At 62.9% G+C, this 23,330-nt stretch overlaps 1 protein-coding gene across 3 annotated transcripts in view; it reads right to left on the bottom strand.

Moving 5' to 3' along the window:
- Nucleotides 1–20,533, bottom strand: part of ABR (ABR activator of RhoGEF and GTPase) — a 41,186-nt gene extending 20,653 nt beyond the window's left edge. The window contains exons 1-4 of one of the 3 annotated variants that reach the window (XM_055795894.1): nucleotides 20,177–20,533; nucleotides 5,797–5,981; nucleotides 1,172–1,276; nucleotides 431–616 (exon numbers count right to left, since the gene is read on the bottom strand). In XM_055795894.1, coding sequence (XP_055651869.1) covers nucleotides 431–616; nucleotides 1,172–1,276; nucleotides 5,797–5,981; nucleotides 20,177–20,504 — 804 coding nt within the window. In that variant the 5' untranslated portion in view covers nucleotides 20,505–20,533. Of the gene's footprint in view, nucleotides 1–430; nucleotides 617–1,171; nucleotides 1,277–3,078; nucleotides 3,214–5,796; nucleotides 5,982–10,618; nucleotides 10,785–20,176 lie in introns of those variants that run through there. The other 2 variants (XM_013301596.3, XM_013301594.3) reach the window with 2 other exon arrangements.
- Nucleotides 20,534–23,330: the final 2,797 nt, after the last annotated feature.

Here is a 23,330-nt window from a genome sequence, read left to right as displayed (position 1 = left end):
AGGACCCAGAGCGTGACCCTGGGGAGCCACTGCCGCAGCACCCACAGGTAGTGAAGAGGCAGCGACCTCCTGCCTCTCCCCAGTGGGCCACCCACCCGAATGCCTGGGCTCTTGCCAGCCCCACGGTGACACCACACCACACACCTCCAACCGAAATCTCACCACAGTTGCACCCAGGACCCGCCAGCTGTGGGCATCCCCACTGCGGAGAGGGGCACTGGGGCTACACTAACTCCCATCCCAGGACTGGAGGGCTCTGGCAGGCAGCAGCAACTGCTGCAGGGAGGGATGCAACCAGTCGCATGGCCACCAGTGAGCACGTGGCAGGGCGTGAGCTGAGCCATGCCCCGGGGCTGAGCCCTGCAGCGTGATGCTCCATCTCCCTGGCCCTCCTCTTCCAAGCGGAGCAAGCCCCAGGGAAGATGCATACCAGCTTCTGGAAGAGGTGGCCCATGGTGACATTGCTGTCCCACTGCTGCACTTTTGGGCACAGGCTGTCGTAGAACTCCTTGTGGATCTCATAGATGTCCTGAATCTTGTAGAAAATTGTCTCGATCTGCTGGAGGGTGAGGACAGGCTGTGATGTAGTGGCCGTGGCCTTCAGTGGCTTCATAGGCTGCCAAAGGAGGAGAAGGGAAAGTGAGACAAGGGCTGGGAGGAGAAGCTGGGGATGAAGGGGATCTGAGCCAGCAGCGAGGGTTGTCTGGGACGTGTCCTGGCCAGCAGATGGATCAAGGGGCCATTCCCAGTTTGTGCATCCCTGCAGACTTCCCCATGGCGGTGGTAACCCCTGTGTTGTGCAACAGCGTCTCCACCACAAGGGCTAGCAACTCCACAAGAGGAAGCAGGGCTATAAATACCTCCCTGTCAGGCACACTGGTGGCAGGGGGAAGCAAGATGGGGGCTGATGGGCCAGAGCAAGGCTGGCTCCAGTGTGGCTTCTGCAGCTTTGCTTCTGCCCAGGTGGCGTCTGGGCCAGGCCTGCCTGGGGGAGGCTGCCCAGGAAGAAATTACGCCACCCACCCACCCACCCACCTACCCATTCAACCACCTGCCCACTCATCCCTCTATCCATCCATCCATCCACCTACCCATCCACCCACCCACCTTCCCACCCATCCCTGCTGGGGACATCCCTGGAGGGGGTGTCTGGTCTGGGGGCTTAGCTCACCAACAACAGGGCCTCCAGCTGGTTGATGTAGATCTCCTCACTGGCCAGGAAACCGGAGAGCACGAGCTTCCGCATCTCCAGGCCTTTGCCAGCATCTCGCTCGCCCTGTGCAACACAGCAAGGAGCCTGTCTGAGCCAGCAAGCGGCATGGGAGGAGACCCCTCATGCCACCAGCCCACCCCTGGCATCCCCACATGGGTGGGAAGCTCTGTAGCAAGGGCTGGGCATATGCCCACTTGGCAGCACAGCCAGGCTGGAGCCAGCTGGGAAGCCACTGGCTGCACTGGCTTTGCTCCCCTCCCTGCTCCTGCCTGGCCAGGAGCCCGGCACTGCTGGCAGCCCTCCAGGGTGGTGCACAGCACGGCAGGACTCTCCCAGGGCAGAGTCCAGAGGCGCCCGGTGAAATCATGCCCGGCAGTGGATGGTGCTGCCACGTGGTCCAGCACCACCCTTTTCCCCAGCTGAGGCTTTCCTGGGAAAGTGCCACCCCATCAGTCGCTGCCTGGTGGCACCGGGGCAGGTCCCGGGCTGTGTGGGTACCCGCTGCCACGCCAGCAGCTGGCAGTTCAGCCCGTGCCCAGGTCTGCTGCAGCATCAACGCTCCGGTGGCATGACCCTTGTGGCTTGGAGATGGGTGATGCATGGCTGGACTGGGGGGCTCTGGGACCCTCAGCAAGGCTCTGCCAGCACCCCGGCACAGGCACGCCAGCCCCGGGACTGCCTTGAATGCACAGGATGCCTCAGCCTCCCCCCTTAAAAAAAAATCACACCCAGGAACCAGGGTTTGCCACCCAGACAGCAGCCAGGCAGAGCCACGGGGACATCGGTTGCTCCAAGCAATGTGCCATTTGGGATGGTTTGGGGAGGATGTTGGTCCTGCCTCACCCCTGCGCATGCTGCTGGCCCCTGCCAGCCCTGGCCACTGTGCTGGGGTCCTGGCAGCTACAGACACCCAGAGGGGCACAGCCCCATGGCTGCGGATCAGCATCTCCCTGTCCCACTCCGGCATCCACCAGCCAGCCCTGGGGGCTGCTGTGCCAACTGGGGTGCCCACCCCATGGCTCCCTGCCAGGCTGCACCATTAAGGCTGGGTCATGGTGACTGGTGTAGCACTGGTGTGTGCAGGGGGGGTCACTTTTGTGTGCTGGGAGCTTGTAGGCTCTTTGCCACCGATTAGTCATGGGCTCTTCCTGCTTCCCCCAGCCTGGGCCCTGTGTTGGAGCTGGGGAGATAAAGGGCCCATCCACGCCTCGGGCCCACAGCACCCCACAGGGATGATGCCAGCTGGACCCCCAGCACCCAGAGCAGCAAATCTAGAACAGGGTCTGGTGGCTGCCCCATGCAGGAGCTGGGGACCAGAGCCCTCCTCCAGTCCTGTGCCAGCTCCCTGGGGGCACCCAGGCGGCCCCGGCAGGAGAAGGGGGTCGCGGTGTGCCTGCCAGCACAGGGGTCCCCCCAGGGCCACCCCCAGCACCAGGGTCTGGTCCCGTTTAGGGGTTGCTGGTGGTCATGCGGCAGGGCAGTGGCAGAGCGTGGTCCAGCCCCTTCCTGAGCATCAGGCGTGGGCTCTGCTGAGCCACACAGCCCCCCCCCAGCAGCACACGTGGCCCCCACTCCCCCCCAGGAGCAAAGCTGGCTGCTCACCTCACTCTGTGCAAGCACCCACTGAATCCTTTGCACCCGATGACTAGCACAGCCCTGCCCCGTGCCCCCCAGTTGCCGGCTGCCCCGGGGGAGTGGTGGGGCTGAGGTGATGTTCCCGCTGCCCCTACAGCTCTGCCCCCCACAGCACCCGCTGCACCGACCAGGAGCTGCCCCGAGACCTGGGCATCACAAGCACCAGCAAGACACCCCTTGTCCCCCCCACCCACCGCCCAGCGCGGGAGCGGGGTGCCCCCGCCGCCCACCTTCTCGCTGGCCGAGAACGGAGACCCAGGGCTGGTGGGGGTTCCTGGCTCAGAGTCATCTTCATCCTCCAGCACTTTATCCAGGTACCCTATGGCCTCCTCTTCATCCTCCATGGCCAGCCGGGCAGCGGGGGGCACAGGGGACCCCGCAAAGCTCCAGGCGAGGGGCTCACGCCGCCGAGCCGGCCCAGGCTGACTCAGCCCTGGATGCCGGCCACCGCCGCGGGATGAAAGGAGCCATTATGGGATCCCCGGTGCTCCTGCCTGCCCCGGCTCCGGCCTTCAGCCCCGGCGTCCCAGCCGCAGCGCCAGGCGCTCCCGGGGCACCCGCACAACCGCCTCCGAGCGGCGGCTGTGCCAACTCCGGGGTCACCGGCGCTGGGACGAGGGGGACAGCCTGGCTCGGCCCTGGGCTCCGCTCAGCCCCCCGGGGCCGCCGGCGGTGGAGGGCCGCTGCCCGCCGCCCTGCGCCCCGGCCGGCCCCGCCGCTCCGCCCTGCTCGCTCGCTACAGGAAATGCAGCTCCTGGCGCTGGAGGTGGGGCTGCTCCGCCATCGCCATCGGCCTGTGGGCAACGCCGGCCCCCCAGCCGCGTCTCCCAGCGCTGGCGGAGCTCGGGGTGCCCAACGAGACCCATGGGGAGGGGTCCCCTGCGCCCCGCCAAAGCCCCCCCAAGCCCTCAGGCAGCCAGCAATGGGAGAGCATCCCTCCGGCCGTGGTCCCACTGGTCCCCGCGTGTCCCACAGGCAGGCAGAGAGCTGGGTTGTCACCAGCATGAAGCGACCTTGCAGGGCAGCAGCAGCACCAGGTGCCATAAAGGGACCTGGCTCCGCACCCCCAGAAGGGGTCCGGATCTGCTTCCTACCCCAGAGGTGTCCCAGGGCAGGGTGACACAGCTCAGATGCATGCCTTCCCGCAGCACCTTCCCTGCATCCTGTGGGGATCAGCGCTGGCACCTCGCCGCTGCCCCAGCCTGACCGTGACCTGGGGACTGCTGGGGGGTGGGGACACCAGCAGTGGCCTGATGCCTTCGAGGGACGCCGTGGGCCCTGGCAAATGGGGCAAGACTGGGCTGGAGGAGGGGATACTAACGCAAGAGCTGTTTCAGCAGCTCCCCCACCCCCAGCTCCTGGGCAGCAAAAGGGGAACCAGTGGCCGCATGTGCTCTGCCCACAGGAGCCATCCCTCCTCCCCATGCCTGTCCAAGCCTGGAACAAACTCCTGCTGCAAGAAGTGGGCAGGGACACAGACATGGGGACTTTCCAGAGCCTGTGCCCAGCCCTGGGTCCGCACTGTAGCTTGGGCTTTGTCCAGCCTTTGCTAAGTGGGGTCTGTGCCAGGGCACCAGGACCCTGCCCGCTAGGGCCAGACCCCCAGAGCTGGAATGGTGCCTGCCCGGGGAAAAGCCACCCGCAGTGCCAAACCCTGCAGCACCTAAGCAGGGGCTGGCCAGCACCCCACGCCACGACCATGCTGCTGGCGTGTCCCAGGTGGGAGAGGGTGGGACAGGCTGTGTCTGCACCCAGCAGCTGGGGACCCCAGGCACGGTCACAGCTGCCGCTGGAGCTTGCAAGAAGAGATGTCCCACCAGAAACCTCCTGACACCCATCCCGCCCCACTGGAGGAGCAATGGGGTGAGCTTGGTACCCCGTGCCACCAGCCACAGCGGGACCCACATGCAAGCCTGCGCGCACTGACAGGCTGGACACGCAGGATTAAAGGTGCGGGTACCAGCGCTTCCCAGTCCTGGCAGTGCCCACCCAGCTGGCTGCACTGCCCGCCTCCGGGGCTGTGCCCAGCATCCTGCTGTGGGCTAGGGGACCCAGGCCCAGGACAGGTCCTTCGCGGGTGGGGGGGCAGCAAGCCACCCTCCCCCAGCGGGGAGCTGCCGCTGGGTGCTAGGTGCCAGGGGAGGAGGATGCTGCGAGGCAGGGCCCGGGGGAGGAAGCCACACCTCTCGCCTCCTCTGCCTCAGCATCCGGGTTAAGGGTTTAACTCTTTCCACGACAAAAAAAAAAAAAAAAAAAAAAAAAAAAATCACGTTTCCCAGCCCGGGCAACACCCAGCCAGCCCCGGGAGCCCGGCAGCTCCCCCAGCCCCGGGCGCTTTGCAGGGGCTACTAAGAGCCCACCGGCCCCGGGCTTTACGGAAACTTTGATTCTGGAAAAACATCGATTTTCCCTCTGGTTTCTCGCCCCGCACCTCTGCAAGCATCCTCCCTGTGAAACATCCAGCACAAACCCCGAGGGCCTCCCGAGGATGCGCTCGGAAGAGCAGAGGGAGAGGAGGGGGTTAAATCTGAGTTCCCCAGAAGAGGGGGGGAACACCGTGTCCCTCCCCAGCTGGCGGCTCGTCCCCAAGTGCCGCTAGATGGAGCCGGCAGCCCGGCGGAGCGCTGCGCCCTGCCCCGGCCGGGGACCCCGGGGACACCCCCCCACTTCCCAGCAAGCCCCCAGCCCCCGCTCTCCGACGAGCCCTTGCCGTCCTGACTCTGCCACCGGCATGGCACGACAGAGCAGGAACAGTGTCCCACAGCCACGGCACGCCCAGCACAACAGGGTGCTGCTCCCCAGAACCGGGATGGTGACGGGCCAGCAGGGTTTGGGATGCCAGGGGACAGTCCCCCAGGTTCCAGCAGCACCAGAGCATCACCGCCACCGCTGGCACAACCCAGCTGGGCACCCACAGCCCCGGCTTCAGCCGCGCTCCCAGCACCTACCCCTGTGCCCAGGCCATCAGTGGGTGTGGGCGAGACGCCGTCCCCGCTGTCCTGGCCGCGGGCGCTGAGCTGGGGGGACATGGTGGGTGACTCGTCGATGTAGGGCATGGTTTCCGAGCCCTCTGGCAGCGCCTTGGGCTCCTCGTTGCCCTCGGCGTCGTACTCGTCCGCACCATAGTTGAAGTCTGCCAGGGGAAGAGAGCGTGGTGGTGAGCATCCAGGCAGCGGCATGGCCAAGGGTCACCACACTGCACATCACAACCACCACAGCCTGTGGGTGACCGACCCCACGACTGATAGCCAGGGCCAAGCACAGACACACACCCCCACAGCCCCCCCGGGCCCTGCTGCCTGCCCGGCTGAGCAGGCAGGGCATCGAAGGGAGCATCCTTGGCTGCCAGGCATCCTCTGCCCGACACACTTCCCTATATTTGCATAATTAACTGCACCAAGAGGCCGCAGGCCTCCTCTGTGCAGGGACAGCTGCTCTGCCAGACGTCCCAGCCCCACGCGAGCGGCTCTGCCCTGCCTGCCTGGTGGCTGCCATTCCTGTGCCATCCCCAGGGAGGGACGGAGCTGGGCTGGCAGCCACAGCCACCATCCTCCCACTTCCCCATGCCCATCCTTCTCGGAGCGTAGGAGTGGGTGCCAGGACGGCTGGGTCTGCAGCACGGAGGACAGTGCCACCCCCCCTGGAATGAAGGGGACAGTGGCAGCTCCATGGCGGGTGGGCAGCTTGGGCCATGCTTGGGGGCAGGAGGGTTCTGCTTTCCCCAGCACAGGGTGAGGCCACCACCACGCCAGGCCAGCACCCATTTTTGGGTGCCCCATGGTGACCCACAACCCCCCTGTTGCCCATGGCACAGGGGAAGCCTTTCTGGGAAGGCAGAGCCCCAAGTGGGAGCTGGGGACCCCAGGGTCTGCAGTTGGTCCCCTGGGCACAGCAGGGGATGGGGGTACATCCTAACCTGTTACCATGGAAACGGCAGCAGCTCAGTGGCAGTGGGAAGAGGTGGCTGCAGCAGCCCCGAGATGCTGACAAAGGGGAGGGGGAAGGGAGCCCGGCTGCGGCAGGGGCGGCCGCGGGGTGCAGCCAGCACCCCCATCCAGGGCCTGTGGCCAAGACCTCCTCGGCAGCTCCCAAAGAGGCAGTGGGCACAGCTCACCCAACCCAACCCCTGCCAGCCCTGCATTCCCCTCCTCACCCAGCAGCCCCATGGCTGTCCCCACAGGGTCCCTGGGCAGGGACAGTGGGGAGATCCTGGCCGATACCCTGGCCAAAACAGAGTGCACAGGGTCTGGAGCAGCCATCCCAGACCAAACCCCACACCGCTGCCACTTCACGCCCCCAAAGCCCTGCCACCCTGGCCAAGGACTCCCCTGACTCCCTCCAACACCACTCAGCACATTAATATTGCATTCAGCTTCGTATTGCAAGTGGATAAATCTTTAAATCAAAGGGCACAGCGAAGCTTGCTCAGGCCAGAAGCCCTGCCGGTTCAGGTGGGCAGGGATGGGTGGTCCCATCCTGCACCTGGGAGTGGAATGGAGGAGAGCCCTGAGATGGGCCAGATGCATCCCAGCTCTGCCAGGACACCACAACCCCTCTAAGTCCTTGCTTCATTAGCAATTAGCAGCTAATAACCATCCCTCAGAGGCTAGGGTGCTACCCTTGCTGGGTCACCACAGGAGCTGTCTAGAAATGAAAGAGCTGGGTGGGCAAAGATGGGGAACCCCGTAGATCCCCTGGTCCTCAGCTTCCAGGGAAAGAGGATCCCTGGCTCTAACCTGTCCTGCCTCACGGTGGGATGTCCCTCATCCCTTCTGCCTTTGACAGGTCCCAGCTGGGACGCCTCCAGTATTAGCCAGGAACAAGGCAGGATGAGGTACATTAGCACTGGAGTCTCCTGATGCTAGCCACCTCCTCGGAACACCCACCCCAAGCAGCCCCCTTGAGCCCACCCAGCCTGGCACTGTGCCCGGGCTGGGGATCCCCCAGAGATACCCAAACCTCTCACCCAAGCGCCCTTCCCTGTCAGGCAGGGTCTGAGGGGGAGCCAAGGCAGCCGGGAGGGGACAAAGGTGACGGTGCCCACCAAACACACCAACTCGGAGACCATCAGGCTCCACCACCTCCCCTCCCCCAAGGCCAAGGTCTGCAGCTCCAAGGTGGAACTGTGGGGTGGGCAACAGGGGTACCCAGAGTGGCACCAGCACTGGGGGAGACCTGGCAACCCAGGCTGGAGTGGCTCGGTAATGAGGAACACAGCTTTAACGAGGTGGCTGGGGACCCTGGGAGATGACACCTGCAGAGGTGCAGGGAGGGCAGCATCCATGGCATGGAGGGGGAAGGGCCTGGCCTGTGGGGATGCAGAAGGACCTGGCTCTCACACAGCTATCTCTCCCAGTTGGAGCAGATCAACATCCCAGACCTGAGCTGGGGATGAGACCTACAGGTAGTGCCCCACCAGGCACCCAGGGAGAGGGACCCTGTGCTGCCCACAGGAGGGAGGCCAGAGCCATCTCCCCATGGCTCCAGCTGTGCCTCCAGCTGTGCCACCCACAGCTGTGCAGTATTTACTGGGCTCTCACCCAGTCAGGCCAGGCAGAGGTACCTCCCCAGCAACCGGTGCAGGGAGGGAACGAAGCATTACCAAGCAGCCAGGATGGGCAAAGGGGACATTGCTGGGCAAGGGGACACTAAGGGGCTGGCCCCTGCATCTCCCTGCCTGTGGGGTGCTCCTGCCACCCAGCCAGCCCAAACCAAGCGCCTCCCTCCTTCCTCCGCAGCTGCATTGCCCCTGCAGCCTGTTCCTGTGCCCGTGCCAAAACCCAGTGCTATTTTTGCTCCCGTTTTTTAGCAGCAGTGGAAATCTTCCTGCTCCACCCCAGGCGTGGGGACCGAGGGGAGGGAGGCAGCTTGGCCCAAGGGAGCCACTTTGGAGGGTGAGGACATCCCGACCTGAAACAGCCTTGTGACCCCCGGCTCCCACACGTAGCCCTGTGGTGCTGAGCTGGATCCAGCCCCACAATGCATGAAGGGCTGGCGCCCATGGGATGCTGGCACCCATCAGGGCAGGGGTCCTGTGGGGTGGCAGGTGGACCCAGGAGGGTGACAAGGCCAGGAATACATCCCTACAGGGGACTATATTCCCCAGGAAAATACTGTTTCCACTCTGCCACGTCTTCCCAGGTCTGACCCAGGCTAATCCCAGCACGAAGGTCCCCAAGAGGGAGCACAGCCGAGAGCAGCGGGCAGCTCCTGCCCAGCCCGGGCAGAGGCAGCACAGTCACAGCAGTTCTGAGTGGCATCTTCTTTGCTTTCCAGTTGGGTGCATGCTGTTCCCCAGCACCCTGACAGTGCACCAGCACACCCCAACACTCACCCATCTCATTCCACTGCCAGGAAAAGCCCAACATCTGCACAGAGCCTGCGAGGTTTTGGGGAAATGCCTCGGTCTCCCTGCGCCTGGGTGAAAATTCACCATGACAACATGGATGCGCGAGCTGGCCTTGGACCTGCCTCCATGGGCCTCCTCCAAAGGGTGGCTCAACACAAACAGCATCTCCTCTGCACCATCACCACCTTCCCTGGTGCGATGAAGGCCAGACCCTGCCCCACATCCCCCATAACACGGGCATGGTGAGCAGCCTCCCCTGTGCTTCAGCCAGGGTGGCCAGAGCAAGATTCGGGATGGCAGAGCCATCACTCTGTGGGGATGCTGCGCTGAGAAGGAGGGTGCGGAGGCTGGGGCTGAATGCGGCCCCCAGGCTCCAGCCCAGCCACCTACACAAGCTGCACCGGACCCCAGGACTGCCACTGCTGTATGCAGCCTCAGGCTGTAAGCATTGGAGGCATCAAGCTGGAAAACTTGAGGGGTCTCAGTCCTACGCAATGTGCCCCCCAGCAGCCCCTGCTCCCTGCAGGGCACAGTGGATGCCAGATCTGTGCAGGGGACACTGTCCCTTCTTCTCCAGAGCATCCCACCTTCCCAGCACCCATGCCAAACCTTACTGCCCCACAAACGCCAGGCTCCGAGCTCAACACTGCACCCCGAAACCCACTCCTGGGGTGCCCACGCAGCTCAGCGCTCCCCCAGAATGAACAACGGGGCCCCTGTAACCAAGCCCTCCCATCCTCTAGCTGTGTCCCTGGCTCCCTTGGCTGCCACAGAGACAGCTGCCACGGGACTGGGACCAGCACGGCTCTAGGGCTCATCCCTGCCTGCTACCCATCATCAGGATGGGAGAGATTCGCACCCCCGGGCTGCTGCAGGATGCCCCTGGCCCTGGCAGCTGCCAGCCCCCGGGTACCGACACCGCGTTGCCACAGCATCCTCAGCACAGCGCCTCGAAGCTTGCTACAAAAATCACGGCTGGGGGAGAGGTGCCTTCCCACGGCCACGGAATGACGGGGATGGCAGCCAGGGCTGAAAGCACCCACCTCCCCAAAGACCCCCATGGGCAGCACCAGCTGTCAGGCTGCTCCAGCCCCAGCAAGCCCCACTGCGCCAGGGCCACTTCACCCACCCAGCTCACCCAGCCCCCCGGAGCAGGCAGCAGGTCCCCAGAGCCTGGAGGATGCCGGACTGACTCCGGCCAGTGCTACCCTGCCACTGGGGCGTGCGGGATGCTCAGGGAGGGGTGCACAACCCCCTGGCAGTATCTCCTGCCCCCTGCCCAGGCTCAGCTCACCCCGGCAGCCCCCGGCACAGGGTTGCTGGCACAGCACCCCTCCCCAGCGCGACACAGCACTGCACAACAGGTAGGGGGGACCAACCACCCCAGCCCCTCTCGCCACCCCCCAGCCCAGGCCACGTACTGCTGTAGAGGGTGTCGATCCAGGAGAGCCGCGGCAGGCCGCGGTGGCTCAGCGGCTCCATGCTCGGGAGGTTGTGCCGGCTCTCAGCCCCGCCAGCCGGCTCTCATCTCACAACAAAGGCGGCGGGCGAGGGCGGGAGGCGGGGGGCCGCAGGCCCGGGCGGGGGCTGGATGGGAGAGCCGGGCACGGCCGCCTGCCCGGGCACACGGCGGCTCTTCTGCCAGGGGTGCCCAGGGAAGGAGGTGCCGCCTGGCAATGGCAGCGCGTCCCGCCTCCCGCCCCTGCCTTGCTGGGGGGAGCCGAGCTCAGCATCCCCCCCGCACGCAGCCACGCCGACCCTCCGCAGGGGTCTGGGGACCGGGAGGGAGGAGGAGGGGAAAGTAGTGGCACAGGGGCATGCGGCTGCCCCCCAAGCCTCCCCAAGGAGAGCAGGGGGAAAGGGGGAGCCCAGCTCCATCACCCTTTCCACCATGGTCTTATCTCCTTCCTATGGCCCAGGGATGCTGTGCCCTCTTCCCGGGGAAACCTCACCAGCCCCTCAAACTGCTACGGCTGAAGGACATGGGCTCCCCCTGGCCCTGCGCCCCCTGCCTCCGGCAGCCACGGGAGGACCCAGGACCTCCAGGAGCCCTGCCCCATACAACCAGGGTTGGCCGAGCAGGGCATGGGCAGGCAGGGGTTAAACCGTCCTCCCCAGCTGCATGTAGCCAAAGGAAATATAAAGTGCCAGAGTCATCAACCCCAATATGTCAGGGCGCCAGCCAAGCGTTCAAGTGCAGAGAACTGCCCTGGTTCAGCGTGTGCGGGCACCGCTGCCCAGGTCCCGGCAGTACAGGCAGCATCCCCCACTGCTGCCCTCGGCCACATCCTGCCTGCGGGCTCAGCCGTGTGGGGAAGGGCCTGGACCAGGCACCCGGGCCAGATGGGAACGGGGCAGGAGGGATAACGCTCCGCCAGGCACAAGGGGAAGGTAGAGCCACCGGAGCATGAAGTGCCAGGACGCGGGTGGCATTGGCAGCCACCCTGGCTGGGAAACCTGAGGGGACCTTGCCAAGGTGCTGCCACCACCTGATCCCCACTCCCAGGGGTGCCTATGCCAGGCTCGGATGCAGCCGATACATTTTGGGGCAGTGCAGCAATGCCTGGGGCACTTGGAGCCACCAGCACTTGGCATCCAGGGCAAGGAGCCACTGCTGCCCCTGGCACAGCCCTGCCTCCCCAGGGGGGCATATCCAGCACGGCAAGGCAAGGACCCATCCCCACAGCCCACCACCCCCACAAGCTGTGAGTCCTCGGGTGCTGAGTCAGCGGCACAGGGTGCTGCCCCGCTGCTGCTATTGCCCACCCCTCACCCGCCCCACTCCCAGGTATTTCAGGGAGCCAAGCACAGCCCTCTCAGCTGCCCCATGGGATGCTACTGGGCACCACCATGGCTCCTGCCCTGCCCAGTACCGATGCTCCTCTTGTCCCCAAGCTGCTGGCACTGGCAGGGCCAGCCCTGCCCAAGGGTGGCCACGATGTGACCATGTTTGCTGCTCTCCATCCCCCACCAACTCCCCCATTTGCTCCTGCTTGGGCTCTAGCTTGGTACCACAGCCTGTCCCCACTTTGTCCCTTAAACGTTCCAATGGAGAGTCCCCTCCATCCTCCACACCCATGCCCCACACCCCGGCAGCACCCACAGCATGAGGCGCCCTGCCACCCGGCACAGCCACCTACCAGGAAGGCGACAGCAGTTCAGCTAAGCGCATCAACCCCATTCACAGCAGGAAACCACGCTCCGCTTGCCTTGGGGAGCAACACAGCAGCACCAGCAGCAGCAGCATCAGGTGCAGCTGGTCCCTCCAGCACGATGGCTGCAGAGCCATGGAGGCAGCAAGCAGCCCACAGGTCCCGCCGGGGCGGCCAGTTCTCCATGCACAGCTCTCTGCAAGCATGCAGGAGTTTTTCCACATGCTTCCCCTGGTCAGAGGCACTTCCCGGCCACTCCTGCCCATAGCACCAACCCCTCTACAGCACTGTGCGAACTTCTCTTTGCGCATCTTCATCCAACACAGGGCATGAGCGGAGCACTTGGATGAGATGCCCACCAGCCACCAGACCCCCCAGGAGCCCTCCATCAGCTGGGCACCCCCAGTGGGACACCATGCAGCAGGCCCTGGCAGTGCCATGGGCCAGGAGGACCAGGCAGGCAAGTATCCCACAGCCCGGGCAGGCAGGCATCTCAGAAAGCCTCACCATGCACTGGAGATGCCCAAATCAGAGCCGACCTCGTGCCGCACCTGATGGGCCTTATCTGGCTGCACACACCACCCCAGGCAGGTGCCCTTGCACAGCCTGGACAAAACAGCCCCACCAAAATGTTGGACTTGATTTTTACTTTGTTTTCACACCTTTACAAAAGCCACCACAAACGCCCAAAATCTGCAAAGCAGCTGAACCTCCCTTCGCCCCCCAGAGCCAGGGGGGAGCACCCATCCACAACCAGGCACCCATCACCCTGCGGTGACACAGACCAGCCCTGGGTGAGCAGATGCTGTCAACCACATTCTCAACCCTCTCCACAGCTGGGCGCAAGACTGCAAAGCCGAGTCCTGTGGTTCCTCCCTGCCATCGGCCAGCCCCGTGCTGCCTGCCTGGTGTCTGGCTGTCTGCCTGGCATCTGCCCAGCCCCTGCCTGCCAGCCCACGCATCGCTATTTCTGGACTCTTGTGCAAGAGGCTCCTACAGCCATGGCCACATGAGCCTTACTGCTTGCCCAGGGCCAGGCTGGGGCTGGTGGTGGGCAACCCAGGCTGGTGGCAACTGGAGAGCAGCTCCAGGGCCACCGTGCAGCTCCAACACTGGTGTGGGTCAAAGGGGGTGTTTCCTTAGGGGAAGAGGGTGGCTGGGGAGCACAGCACCCACCAAGGAGCACAGCAGATCTTCCCTGCTGGGTGTCCTGAACATGCTGCTCCTCAGTCCCACTCAGCATTAAACTTCTCCCCCAGTATCACGTTCCAGCGGGATGGGAATCCCGAGGGCTGTGCTGCATGGGCCCCAAGCTGTGCTCCCAGCTGCTGAGGGGTGCGGGGAGCGCAGGGCAGCTGCTCCAAGCCTCCTGCCCTCGGGGAGCCAAGCAGATGCCAGAGCTGGGCAAGTCCCACAGCCAGTGTGAGGAGGAGGGCAGAGACCCCAGGGGCAGCAGTGGTGCCCTTGGCCTCTCAAAATACTGGAGAAGGAAAGAAAGGTGGTGGCTGCTCACAGGAAAAAGCCTCTAATATCAGATTAAGGCCTGGGTCAGCTATGGCATTGCGTCTCTTCTGAGAGGGAGGAGATTGTGGCCGTATCTGCCAGCACTGAAGCCCCAGGCTGCTCCTGTCCCACCCACGCTGGTGCCAGCGCTGCCGAGATGGCTCGGCCAGGTTTGCTTCCCACCGCAAGACCTATGAAGAAGAAGGAAGAGGTGGTGGTTCACAGTGTTGGAACAAAAATCACCCGTGGCACAAAGCCCCAGAAAGCACAAAGGTCTCCCTATCTGCCAGATCTTCAAACAATCCCTGAACTTTGCAGCTGGGACTTATCTGGAGGCAGATCTGCAGGACCTCTGCTGAGGCTGGCCAGGCTCCACTCCCCAGCTACAGCCAAGAGAGCCAAGAAGTGTTGTTGCTAGTGATCTGCATATGCAAATTATTCTGCTTAGCAAACACTGAAAAAGTAACTAGGGATGGGAAAGCCAAGTCTATTTGAACACGTCTTAGGGGGACACGGCGAGGTCGGTGCGCTCCCTCTGGCTGCTCTGGCCACCCTCAGCAGGAGGAAAAATCCAGCAATGCCACAAAGCAGGAGCACAGGTGCCGTTTTCCCGGGATGGATGCACACTTTGGTGAGCTGCCTTGGCTAAACCATGCTCCCCTCTCTAACCCAAGGGAGTACTAATCCCCCGCCAGCTCGGGGAGAAGCATCTCCCACCGTTGGCTGCTGCAGGGCTGGCCACAGCAGACAGCATCCAGCAGAAGACAGAGCAGAGCCATCCGCTGGGACCCCGACCGGCGGCATCAGGGCAGGAGGGGAGGAGGAACCAGCCGAACAAAGAGCCCCGCTGCACAGAAGTGTCTTTCGAGGGAAAAAAAAAAAAAACAAACCCAAACCAGATTTCAATAGACTTACAATGCAAATATATTCAGGCCCTGCAGGGCACTTCTGGCTGTAGCCAGCTGCCTAATGAGGGCTTCTTGCATGCCCTGCTGCTGCTGCTCCTGTCTGGGGACACCGATCACCCCACAACCAGCCACTGCTGCACCGTGCCTGGGGGGCTGCACAGTCACCTCCCAGCTGAGGTGCTTGTCCCTGCAGTGGGCACAGCCAGTGGCACCACTGGCACCAACAGGGGAACCATGTCCCCTCCTTCCCTTCCACAGGGCCCCAGAGCAGAGCATGCAGCCCAGTGCCACTGCCCACCACCTGAATGCTGCCCAGCTAGGGGAGCTCAGCACCATCTGCCCCGAATGCTGGGGGCAAATACCCAGCCTGTGGGGCACACGCTCAGGGATGTGCAGGGATGCTGCAGCCAGACCCACCTCCTGCAGGTGATGTGTCGGCATCTCTGGGTGGACTAGAGCAGGTACTGCAGCCATGTGGGGGGAGAGAAGGAAGCCACCACAGGAACACCCGCACCAATTCGCGACGATCTGGTTCCGGACACTGGGCAGCATCCAGATTCTCACTGCAGCCACGCTTAGCTGATGCAAGAGCTGACAGCAGAGGAGAGCAGGCCAGGGGAGAGCCAGACCCAGCCGTGACAGCTTGCCAGCAGCACAGATGCACCCACGAGGCCGGCTCACTCGCTGTCCCCATGGCCGGTGATTGGGACAGGAACACCTCTCCCACCGCGCATCCATCCTGCTCGGTGCGTGCAGGGTGCTGGTGCCTCGAAGGGTCGTTTCTCCACCCAGCAGATGCTGTGGCTGCTGCCGGCTCTGCCCCAGTGCAGAGATCCTGGTGGTGCCTGTGGGCAGAGCCGGGCGCAGGTTTCCCCTTTGCTCTTCCAGCTCCTTTACAAACCCTCCACTATTTGCCCATCACAGGGAAGTTACTCCAACAACAGCACTTACTGGTCCCGTTTAAGAGCTATGCTTCTAAACAGCAACTCTTCCACTCAAAGGCTTTTTAACCTTGTGAACTTCTGCATTTATTTATGGTTTTCTTTAACAGCGTCAGCCTGACCCAGCATTAACCCTGCAGTCCCCGTCTCGGGCAGCACCGCTCTCCGGGGAGGCAGCCCCATGTCACACAGGGGTTGTTGTCACATTGCCATCAGGAGGTTTGTGGAGAAAAGCCCCCATCCAAAATGCCGCCAGGCCCCAGAGCAGATGGGGACGGTTCAAAGGTCCCCAGCAGGCGCGCACACATGCATGCTGCGATTTTGTCCTCGCCTAAGCGGTTAAAATGAAACACTGAGACTGCCTGGCCTTCCCCAGCCAGGAGAGGAACTTTCAGCATCTGCAGAGCCAAACAACCACTTTCCCAGAATGGGGAAATATGACGAAGTAAATAAATAAACAAACAAACAAACAAATAAATAAATATGGGAACACAGAGGTGGTAGATGGGGTCTTAGAGAGGGACAACTCCCACCCACACACCTCCCCGCTGTGGCATTTGTTCCCAGATCCCCTCCCGGAGCTGAAGGAGGGGAAACAGATGCACAGATAATGCAACACTTCACCCTCCTGGGTGCTGCGAGATCACTGCTCTGTCGCATCTTGCAAATTGTGACCCACCCCAGACAGAAAGAGATGCACCAGGATAAACTCTGGACTTTGCTCACTATTTTCTGTTCTCCTTTTGCTGGTATTTTAGGGGGGTTTCCAAGAAAGGGACAAGGAACCAGCAGGGTCCAAAGACAGCAGGACAAAGGCCTGCCTGCAGCACTGCCCCATCACCTCCCCGGCCACAGAGGAGCTTCTCCAGGACAGAGTATCATGTATTTCACAGTATCATGTATTTGCCAGCAGCAGCACAAGCTGAAAGCAGGGATGGAGCAGCAAGAACAAGCCGTGCCTTTACCCATAGCATATCAGGAGCCCCCAGCACAGAACCCATGGCAATCCAGCCCCCAGGCCAGGTGCACGGGGATGAGGTGGCCGATGCCCTGGGGACTCCAGACGCCCCAGGGCCCCTTCCTCATCTCAGCCCTTTGGTGCACACACTGACACTGCCGCCCTTCTGTGCTCACCACCCTTCGAGGCAGAGACCCTGCTGCTGCCAGCAGTCTCCCTTCCCATTTCCCAAGGTACTAGTGAAGGCGGCGTGGCAGGGCAAGCAGAAGAGCCTACATGACTCCAGGAACTTTCCATGACAGAAACTAATTCCAGCTAAAGGGCTGGAGATTTCATTTATGGTGCAGCTCACAGCCGCAGCATCCTGCCGTAACCAGATATATCAGCCAACCCCATTGGGGACTATTCTGGCTATGCCAGAGCTCCCCACCCCAGAGTTCACATTTCTGGGGTGCAAGGTGCTACAGAGGGCATGGCAGGGGCTCCTGAACCCAGCAGCCTTCTAAAGGAGCTTCAGGAACTCCTACAGTAGCCCAGCTCCACAGCAAAGCCAGCCTCCTTCTCTACTTCCCAAGGGCAAAGCGGGGAATCCCAGTGCCGAGTTTGTTCCACGTCCGTGCATGCTACCCAGCCGCCAGGCACAAAGCATCTCCCGACGAGCATCACCACATCCCTCCTCTGGGTCACTGGCACAGTCGCCTCCCACCCACGCAGCTCACCCTCTCCTTGTGGGTACCAACTCGCAGCACTGGACCCTTTGCCCCAGGCTCATGCCGGGGCAAAAGGGGCACCCAGCCCCTTCTGGATGGGGATGGAGGTGGCACCCAGCCAAAGCACCGCCGCGCCCCAGCACACCCCGGACCGCCTCCCGGCATGGTCACGCACGACACGGCACATACTCAGCTGTGAGGCCAGCTGTGTGTTTAGCCACAAGGACAGGTGACGGCCGAGATGAAGGGAATTTTAGTCCTTTCCATGCTTCGTTTTTAGCCATCTGCTCGCTGACGCTCAGATTTTGTTGGTCCCGGGTGAGCTGGCACAGACGTTATCTCAGATGCCAGGATCATGTATCTGGCTGTCACACGCACTGCTCTCATGCAAAAGCCGCAAACAGGGGCATCTTGCAGATTTCCTTGCTTTAAATCAGATTAATCACAAGCTACTTAAAGGAAACCACTGTCTGTCCCTGGTAATTCCCATAAAGACAATATTCAGCACTCCTTCGCTTGCTGTCCAGATAGCACTGCTGTAGGTTACAGTGAAATGGCCAGGGACCGACCGTGTCCCACGTTCAGCCACAGCCACAGCACTGTTAAGCTCCAAAACTCATGTTAAAATACTGAGGGACCCAGGCAGAGCCATGCTAACAGTTACACGCCACCTGGGCTGCTGGCAGGAGAAGCAAACAGCACCATGATCAGGAATTTTTAATTATACATGAAAAATAAAGAGAAGTGAGAAGAAAGCAACGGGAGCACTAAGTTAACCAACCGTCCAGAGAAAGGGGGATCTAGGCAACAACTGCACGCATTTGACTGTACTCAGATTCTGCTTTTAAATGTCAGCGCCGCCAGCGCACACAGGCACCCTTATAATGCGCAACAAAGAAAAGTGCTGATGCTCGGGAAAAGCTTGGGACAAGGCTGGGGACAGCTCATCGCCACTGCCATCAGCCAACCTCCGCGCAGAGCCCAGCCATGACACAGGAGAAGGAGCTGGGTGCTCGGCGGAGGGGATGTTGCCTTCCTCAGCCATGCACAGGAGCTGGGGACCATGACGGAGACCCATGTGGGGGAGAAGGAGGAAAAGGAGGAGGAGGAGGAAGAGGAAGAGGCCACATTGAACCACAACAGATGCAACCTTGGATTTCAAGCTCTTGCCCGAAACACTCACCCTGACTAGCCCCCTTGAAGGGTGGCATGGGGCTGGAGGACCCCTCTGAGTTACAAAGCTGGGTTCCTCAGGCGCTTACACTGTGCTCCAGGGAAGCCCCTTTAACAACAAACACCCCCTCAGCCCAAGAGCCTTGCACAGTCCTGGGTGTTTGGAAACATTCAGGAGCATTATGCAGATGTAAATAAAATGCGGGATCCAAGTGTAAATCAGAAGGATTTGTGCTTGGTCACTCTAAGGCACTCAAACCCCCTCAGCCGCTGAGCAGCTCTCCAAAAACTACACGCAATGCCTGTTGACGGGGGCTGGAGAAGGGCTTTGGGGGGTCCTTTGACGGCGACACATCGGACACCCTTCGTCCTTGCTCCTGTAGCCGGTCCCTGGCTCCTGTGGCCAGTCCCCTGTGGCAGAGGCACACACATGTGAGCAAGCCCGGCACAGTATGGAGACGCCACCACGAGCAGCCATGTACTTTGGACATTTCACCTCCAGTTAGCTCAGGAAGGTAAAATGGAAACAGCTGTTCTCTGGCCCTGTAGGCTAATGCAATAAATATAAATTACGCTAAATATTAAGACCGGTTCAACATCAGAGCACTTGCTACCCAGGCAATCTTAAACCAGCACGGTACAGCCTTAGGGAAAAACTCCTCGCCCCAAACAATCGAGCAAGAACAAAATTAACTCAAGTCAGCTGCAGAATTAGCAATGTAAAAAGTACCATTCCCTAGCTGTCAGGACTCTGTTTGAACTGGGATTAAAGCTGATGCAATAACAACTTCCAGGCCACTGGAAGTAGGACAGCATGACGGGTGACAGCACTAGCTGGCTGCGCCTCCAGTGCCACAAAACAGCCAGTCACTTGCAAAATAACATTGTCCTCAATGCGCCCAGCGCAACGCCCCGGGACACCTCATCACCCCGGCATGCTTCTGCTTTAGTAGCTCCAGGACTTCCCCATGGGAGATCACAGGGTGTCACTGGAGCAGAGGTGTCCCCGTGACAAGCCAGGTCACACCTGGAGGAAGTGACCCTCCCAAAGTCCCAGCCCCAGGGTGGCTCCTGGGCCAGTGGTACATCACCAAGAGCCGGCTGCAGGGGACCGGCCGGCCACCCTCCCTCCTCGCGTGCTGGGGGATGGGGCCTTGGCACCGGATGCCCTCGGAAGCAGGGCAGGGATGACACGGGGGCTTGGGGTGGCCTTAGTGGTGGGACGGGGCCAGCATGAGGGCTCGGGGTGGCTTCAGCTGTTCGACGGGGATGGTACAAGGGCTTGGAGTGGCCTCAGCCGTGCAACGGCACAGGGTGCCCGCGGCTGCGTGACGGGGCCAGCCTGGGGACGTCAGGTCCTCCGCCATGCCACAGCTCAGGGCGCAGGTGACGAGGGCTGCCACGGGGGCTCGGTGCGGCCTTAGCAGTGGCACGGCGAGGGGACGCAGGGACAGAGTGCCACGGGGTGCCCCCGCCCCGGGCACGGCACGGGGAGCTCAGGGCGGCCAGCGGCACGGGCCGGGGATGCCCTTGACCACGTCGGTGGGGACGGCCCAGGGGCTGGGGACCCCCCGGCCCGCAGAGTGGGGACATGCCCCTCGGCCGTGCCGCGGCCCGGGCCCCCCGGCACCCACCTGCCGAGGAGGCGTCCTCCGCGTCGGAGCTGCCGCCGCTGCCTCCCTCCGGGGAACTGCCCGCGGGCGCGGCGGCGGGGCCGGGCGGCGGACGGGGGGCGGCGGGCGGCGGCGGGGGGGCTCGGGCCAGCGCCGCCTCCAGGTAGCCCACCTTGAAGCGCTCCTCGGCCAGCGCCCGCTGCAGGCGGCGCAGGTGGCGGCGGCAGCGCTCCAGCTCCCGCTCCATCGCCCGCACCGAGCCCAGCTCCATGCGGGGCGCCGGCTCCCCCGGGAACTCCGCCTGCCAGTGCCGCGCGAAGTCCGCCCGGGCCGCCTCGCCCGCCGCCATCCCCCGCCCCGGCACCCGCTTCCCCCCCCCGCCGCCTTCCGCCCCCCGCCGCCGCCGCGGGGCCTGACGTCGGGGCCCGCCCCCGGCCGGCCCCGCCTCGGCACGGCCCCGCCGGGGCGGGGGAGCAGCGCTGCCACCGCCCCCCGGCTGGGCTCCGGCTGGGCTCCGGCTGCGGGCTCCGGCTGCGGGCTCCGGCTGCGGGCTCCGGCGCGGGAGGCAGCGCCCGCTCACCTGCGCCGGGCTCGTTCCCCGGGCGGCAGCGCGACGCCCCCGGGGCTCCGCAGGCGGGGGGCAGCGGCGGGGCTGTGTCCCCTCGGCTCCCTCGCCCGCACCTCGGGGACCCCCGCGGGGATGCGGGACGCCGGCCGGGAGGATGCGTCTGGTGCCGGCGGCGGCAGAGCGGCTGAGCAAGGGACAGCTCATGACACAAACCATCACAAGTCGGTCCCCAAGGCAGGAGCAACCCAGCCGGGAAGGGGGTGGTGGCCCCTGTGCCACTTTCCCCGGGTGCCCTGGCCTTTGTGGCAGAACCCTGCCCAGCTCCTGCCATCCTCATCCTCTGGCCGGTGATGCTCTGCCTGCCCTGGCGGTCTTAGAATGGGTGGCCCATGGCCACCAGACGGTGGGACAGGCACAAACACCCGCGGTGGACGACCAAGGCCCACATAAGGCTATGGCACGTGTGCCCACTGCGACCCCAGGGGAGGGGGCTTCCCAACCCCACACCCCGGGCAGGGTCAGCGGTTCCCTCGTGCCATGCGAGGCACTGGGGCAGGCAATGCTGCGGGGTGCAGAGGCAGGAGCTGGAGGCAGCGTGGCCGCAGGGACCTGCCTTCCCCTGCCTACGCTGTACTGCAGGGTGGCTGGCTGTGGGTGACTCACAAGCCTGTGTCCCTCGTGCCACCTGGCCGTGTCCCAGCAGGAACAAAGCACCTATTTACCCACAGGGCCCAGGCGGTGTTGCAACAACCACATCCTCCTTCCCCTCCATCACCACCTGAGAGTAGCAGGCGGCGCAGGGGTGGGCACCTCCCTGCACACCAGCCCCTGGCTCTCATGCCTCGGCACTGCAGGCTCCCTCTCCATTGTCTCTCTCCAGCACAGCCATGCCTCCTGGTGCAATGTTCCCGAGGAGGCTGGATGGTGCTGGGACACTGCCAGGAACTGGGCACCCCCCCAGCCCATGCTGGCTGCCTCCTGCCCACCCCATCGGGGTTTCATCTCTGGTGAGGGTTGTGCTCCCAGGTGGCCCCAGCAGCTCTCACCTGGAAGCAGCAGTGCTTTGGGGGTGCTGGATGGATGTGGGTGAGAGGCAGCCAGTCCAGGGCTCTTTGCAGGAGCTGCAGCCCCCGCTCAGCAGCAGTGTTAGTGGCAAAGACACCCAAAATATGCATTTGGCTTGTGGGACCAGTGGGAGCTGTGATGATGCTGCCCAGGATGGGGCAGATGCCCAGCACTCAGCAGTGCCCTGGTCCAGCGTGACACGTGTGGGAGAGGTGGGGTATCCTCGGGGGTCGAACCCCTTCGTGGAGGCTGGGGAGGAGGGGGGGTGCCGTGAGTGGCCTGATTTATGCGTGGCGACGGATAATTACAGCTCTTTCATCATCTGTCAGGCAGACAGGCCCGGCAGAGCCTTACAACACATTTCTGGCTCCCCGTCTCAGCCCATAAATCTCTCCAGCGCATGGTGATAAATCAGCTGGGGCCAAGGGAGCAGGGCCTGGGTGGGCGTTCCTGCTGGCCTCCCACCCTGTAATGGGCACCTAGGTAGGAAGCGTCCAGGACGAGGTGGGGACGGCCCAGCGGGATGCACTAATTACAGGCAGCAGGTGGCATCCGATGACCTGTGATTTATGGTCTGGCCTTGCCCGCTTCCGAGAGCAGGGACTGGATCCCTGCAGGTCCAGGGCTGCCCAAAGCTGAGATACTGGAACCCCTGGCAGTGCTCCCCAGTGAGCTCCTGGGAGCTGTGGGCAGGATGAGGGCAGCCGTGGGACTGCTGCCTGCCCTCTGCCTCTGCCCAAGCATCACCCCAGCTGGGAATGGCTTTGTGCCCAACTCGGCCACCTCCATGTCTGCTCCATACTGCACCTCCTGGCTTCCTGCACCAGCAAAAACCTCCCCGTGGCAGGCATCCATCCTGCTTAGCTGCGTCTTGGACAGGCACGTCTCTAAGTGGGCCTGGCATGCTCATTCTGCCGGCATTCAAGCCTCCCAAAGAGCCCCTCACTCCTGCGCTGAGCTCACCGGGTGAATCAGTGGTCAGAGGAGCATCCGCTCCTGGGCAGAGCAAGACTGGGCGGCCAGAAGGCTGCTGGGAAGAACAAGAGGGCTATAGTGAGCACAGGTGAGTGCTCAAAAATATTTGCAGGCTTCACCTCCCTTTGAAGTCCTGCTGCCTGGCCCTCCCCTCTCCCCGAGGCCCCAGCTCCTGATTTATTGGGTTCCTGGAGCAGAGGCACCTAAATTAGCTCTGACTTCAAAGAGCCAAGAGAGAAGAAGGGCAATAGACAAATAGCCCCCCGCTAATTGTGGCTATTGATCAAACCTGAGCTGGGACAATCAGATAGGAAGGGATGGATCAAGGGGGGGGCACATTCTCCCGGGCCTCTGCTTTTGCTCCAGTCACCCCAACAATTTGTCAGACCCACTCCTGGACCATTTTTCAAAACGTTACCCCTCACACAGGAAGGAATTTAGCAACTGCTTGCTAATGAAATGATGGGCAAACACACGTGGCAGTCCCTCACTGTTCGGAGGATGGGAACCTGGCCTCCCCATGGCCTCCGGACTCGCCGCACCTGGCAAGTCCCTCTGTCCCACCGG

Source organism: Falco peregrinus, chromosome 2 (genome assembly GCF_023634155.1).
Source record: "Falco peregrinus isolate bFalPer1 chromosome 2, bFalPer1.pri, whole genome shotgun sequence".
NCBI lineage: Eukaryota > Metazoa > Chordata > Aves > Falconiformes > Falconidae > Falco > Falco peregrinus.
The sequence above is the reverse complement of the archived record's forward strand: the minus strand, read 5'-3'. Positions and strand labels throughout refer to the sequence as shown.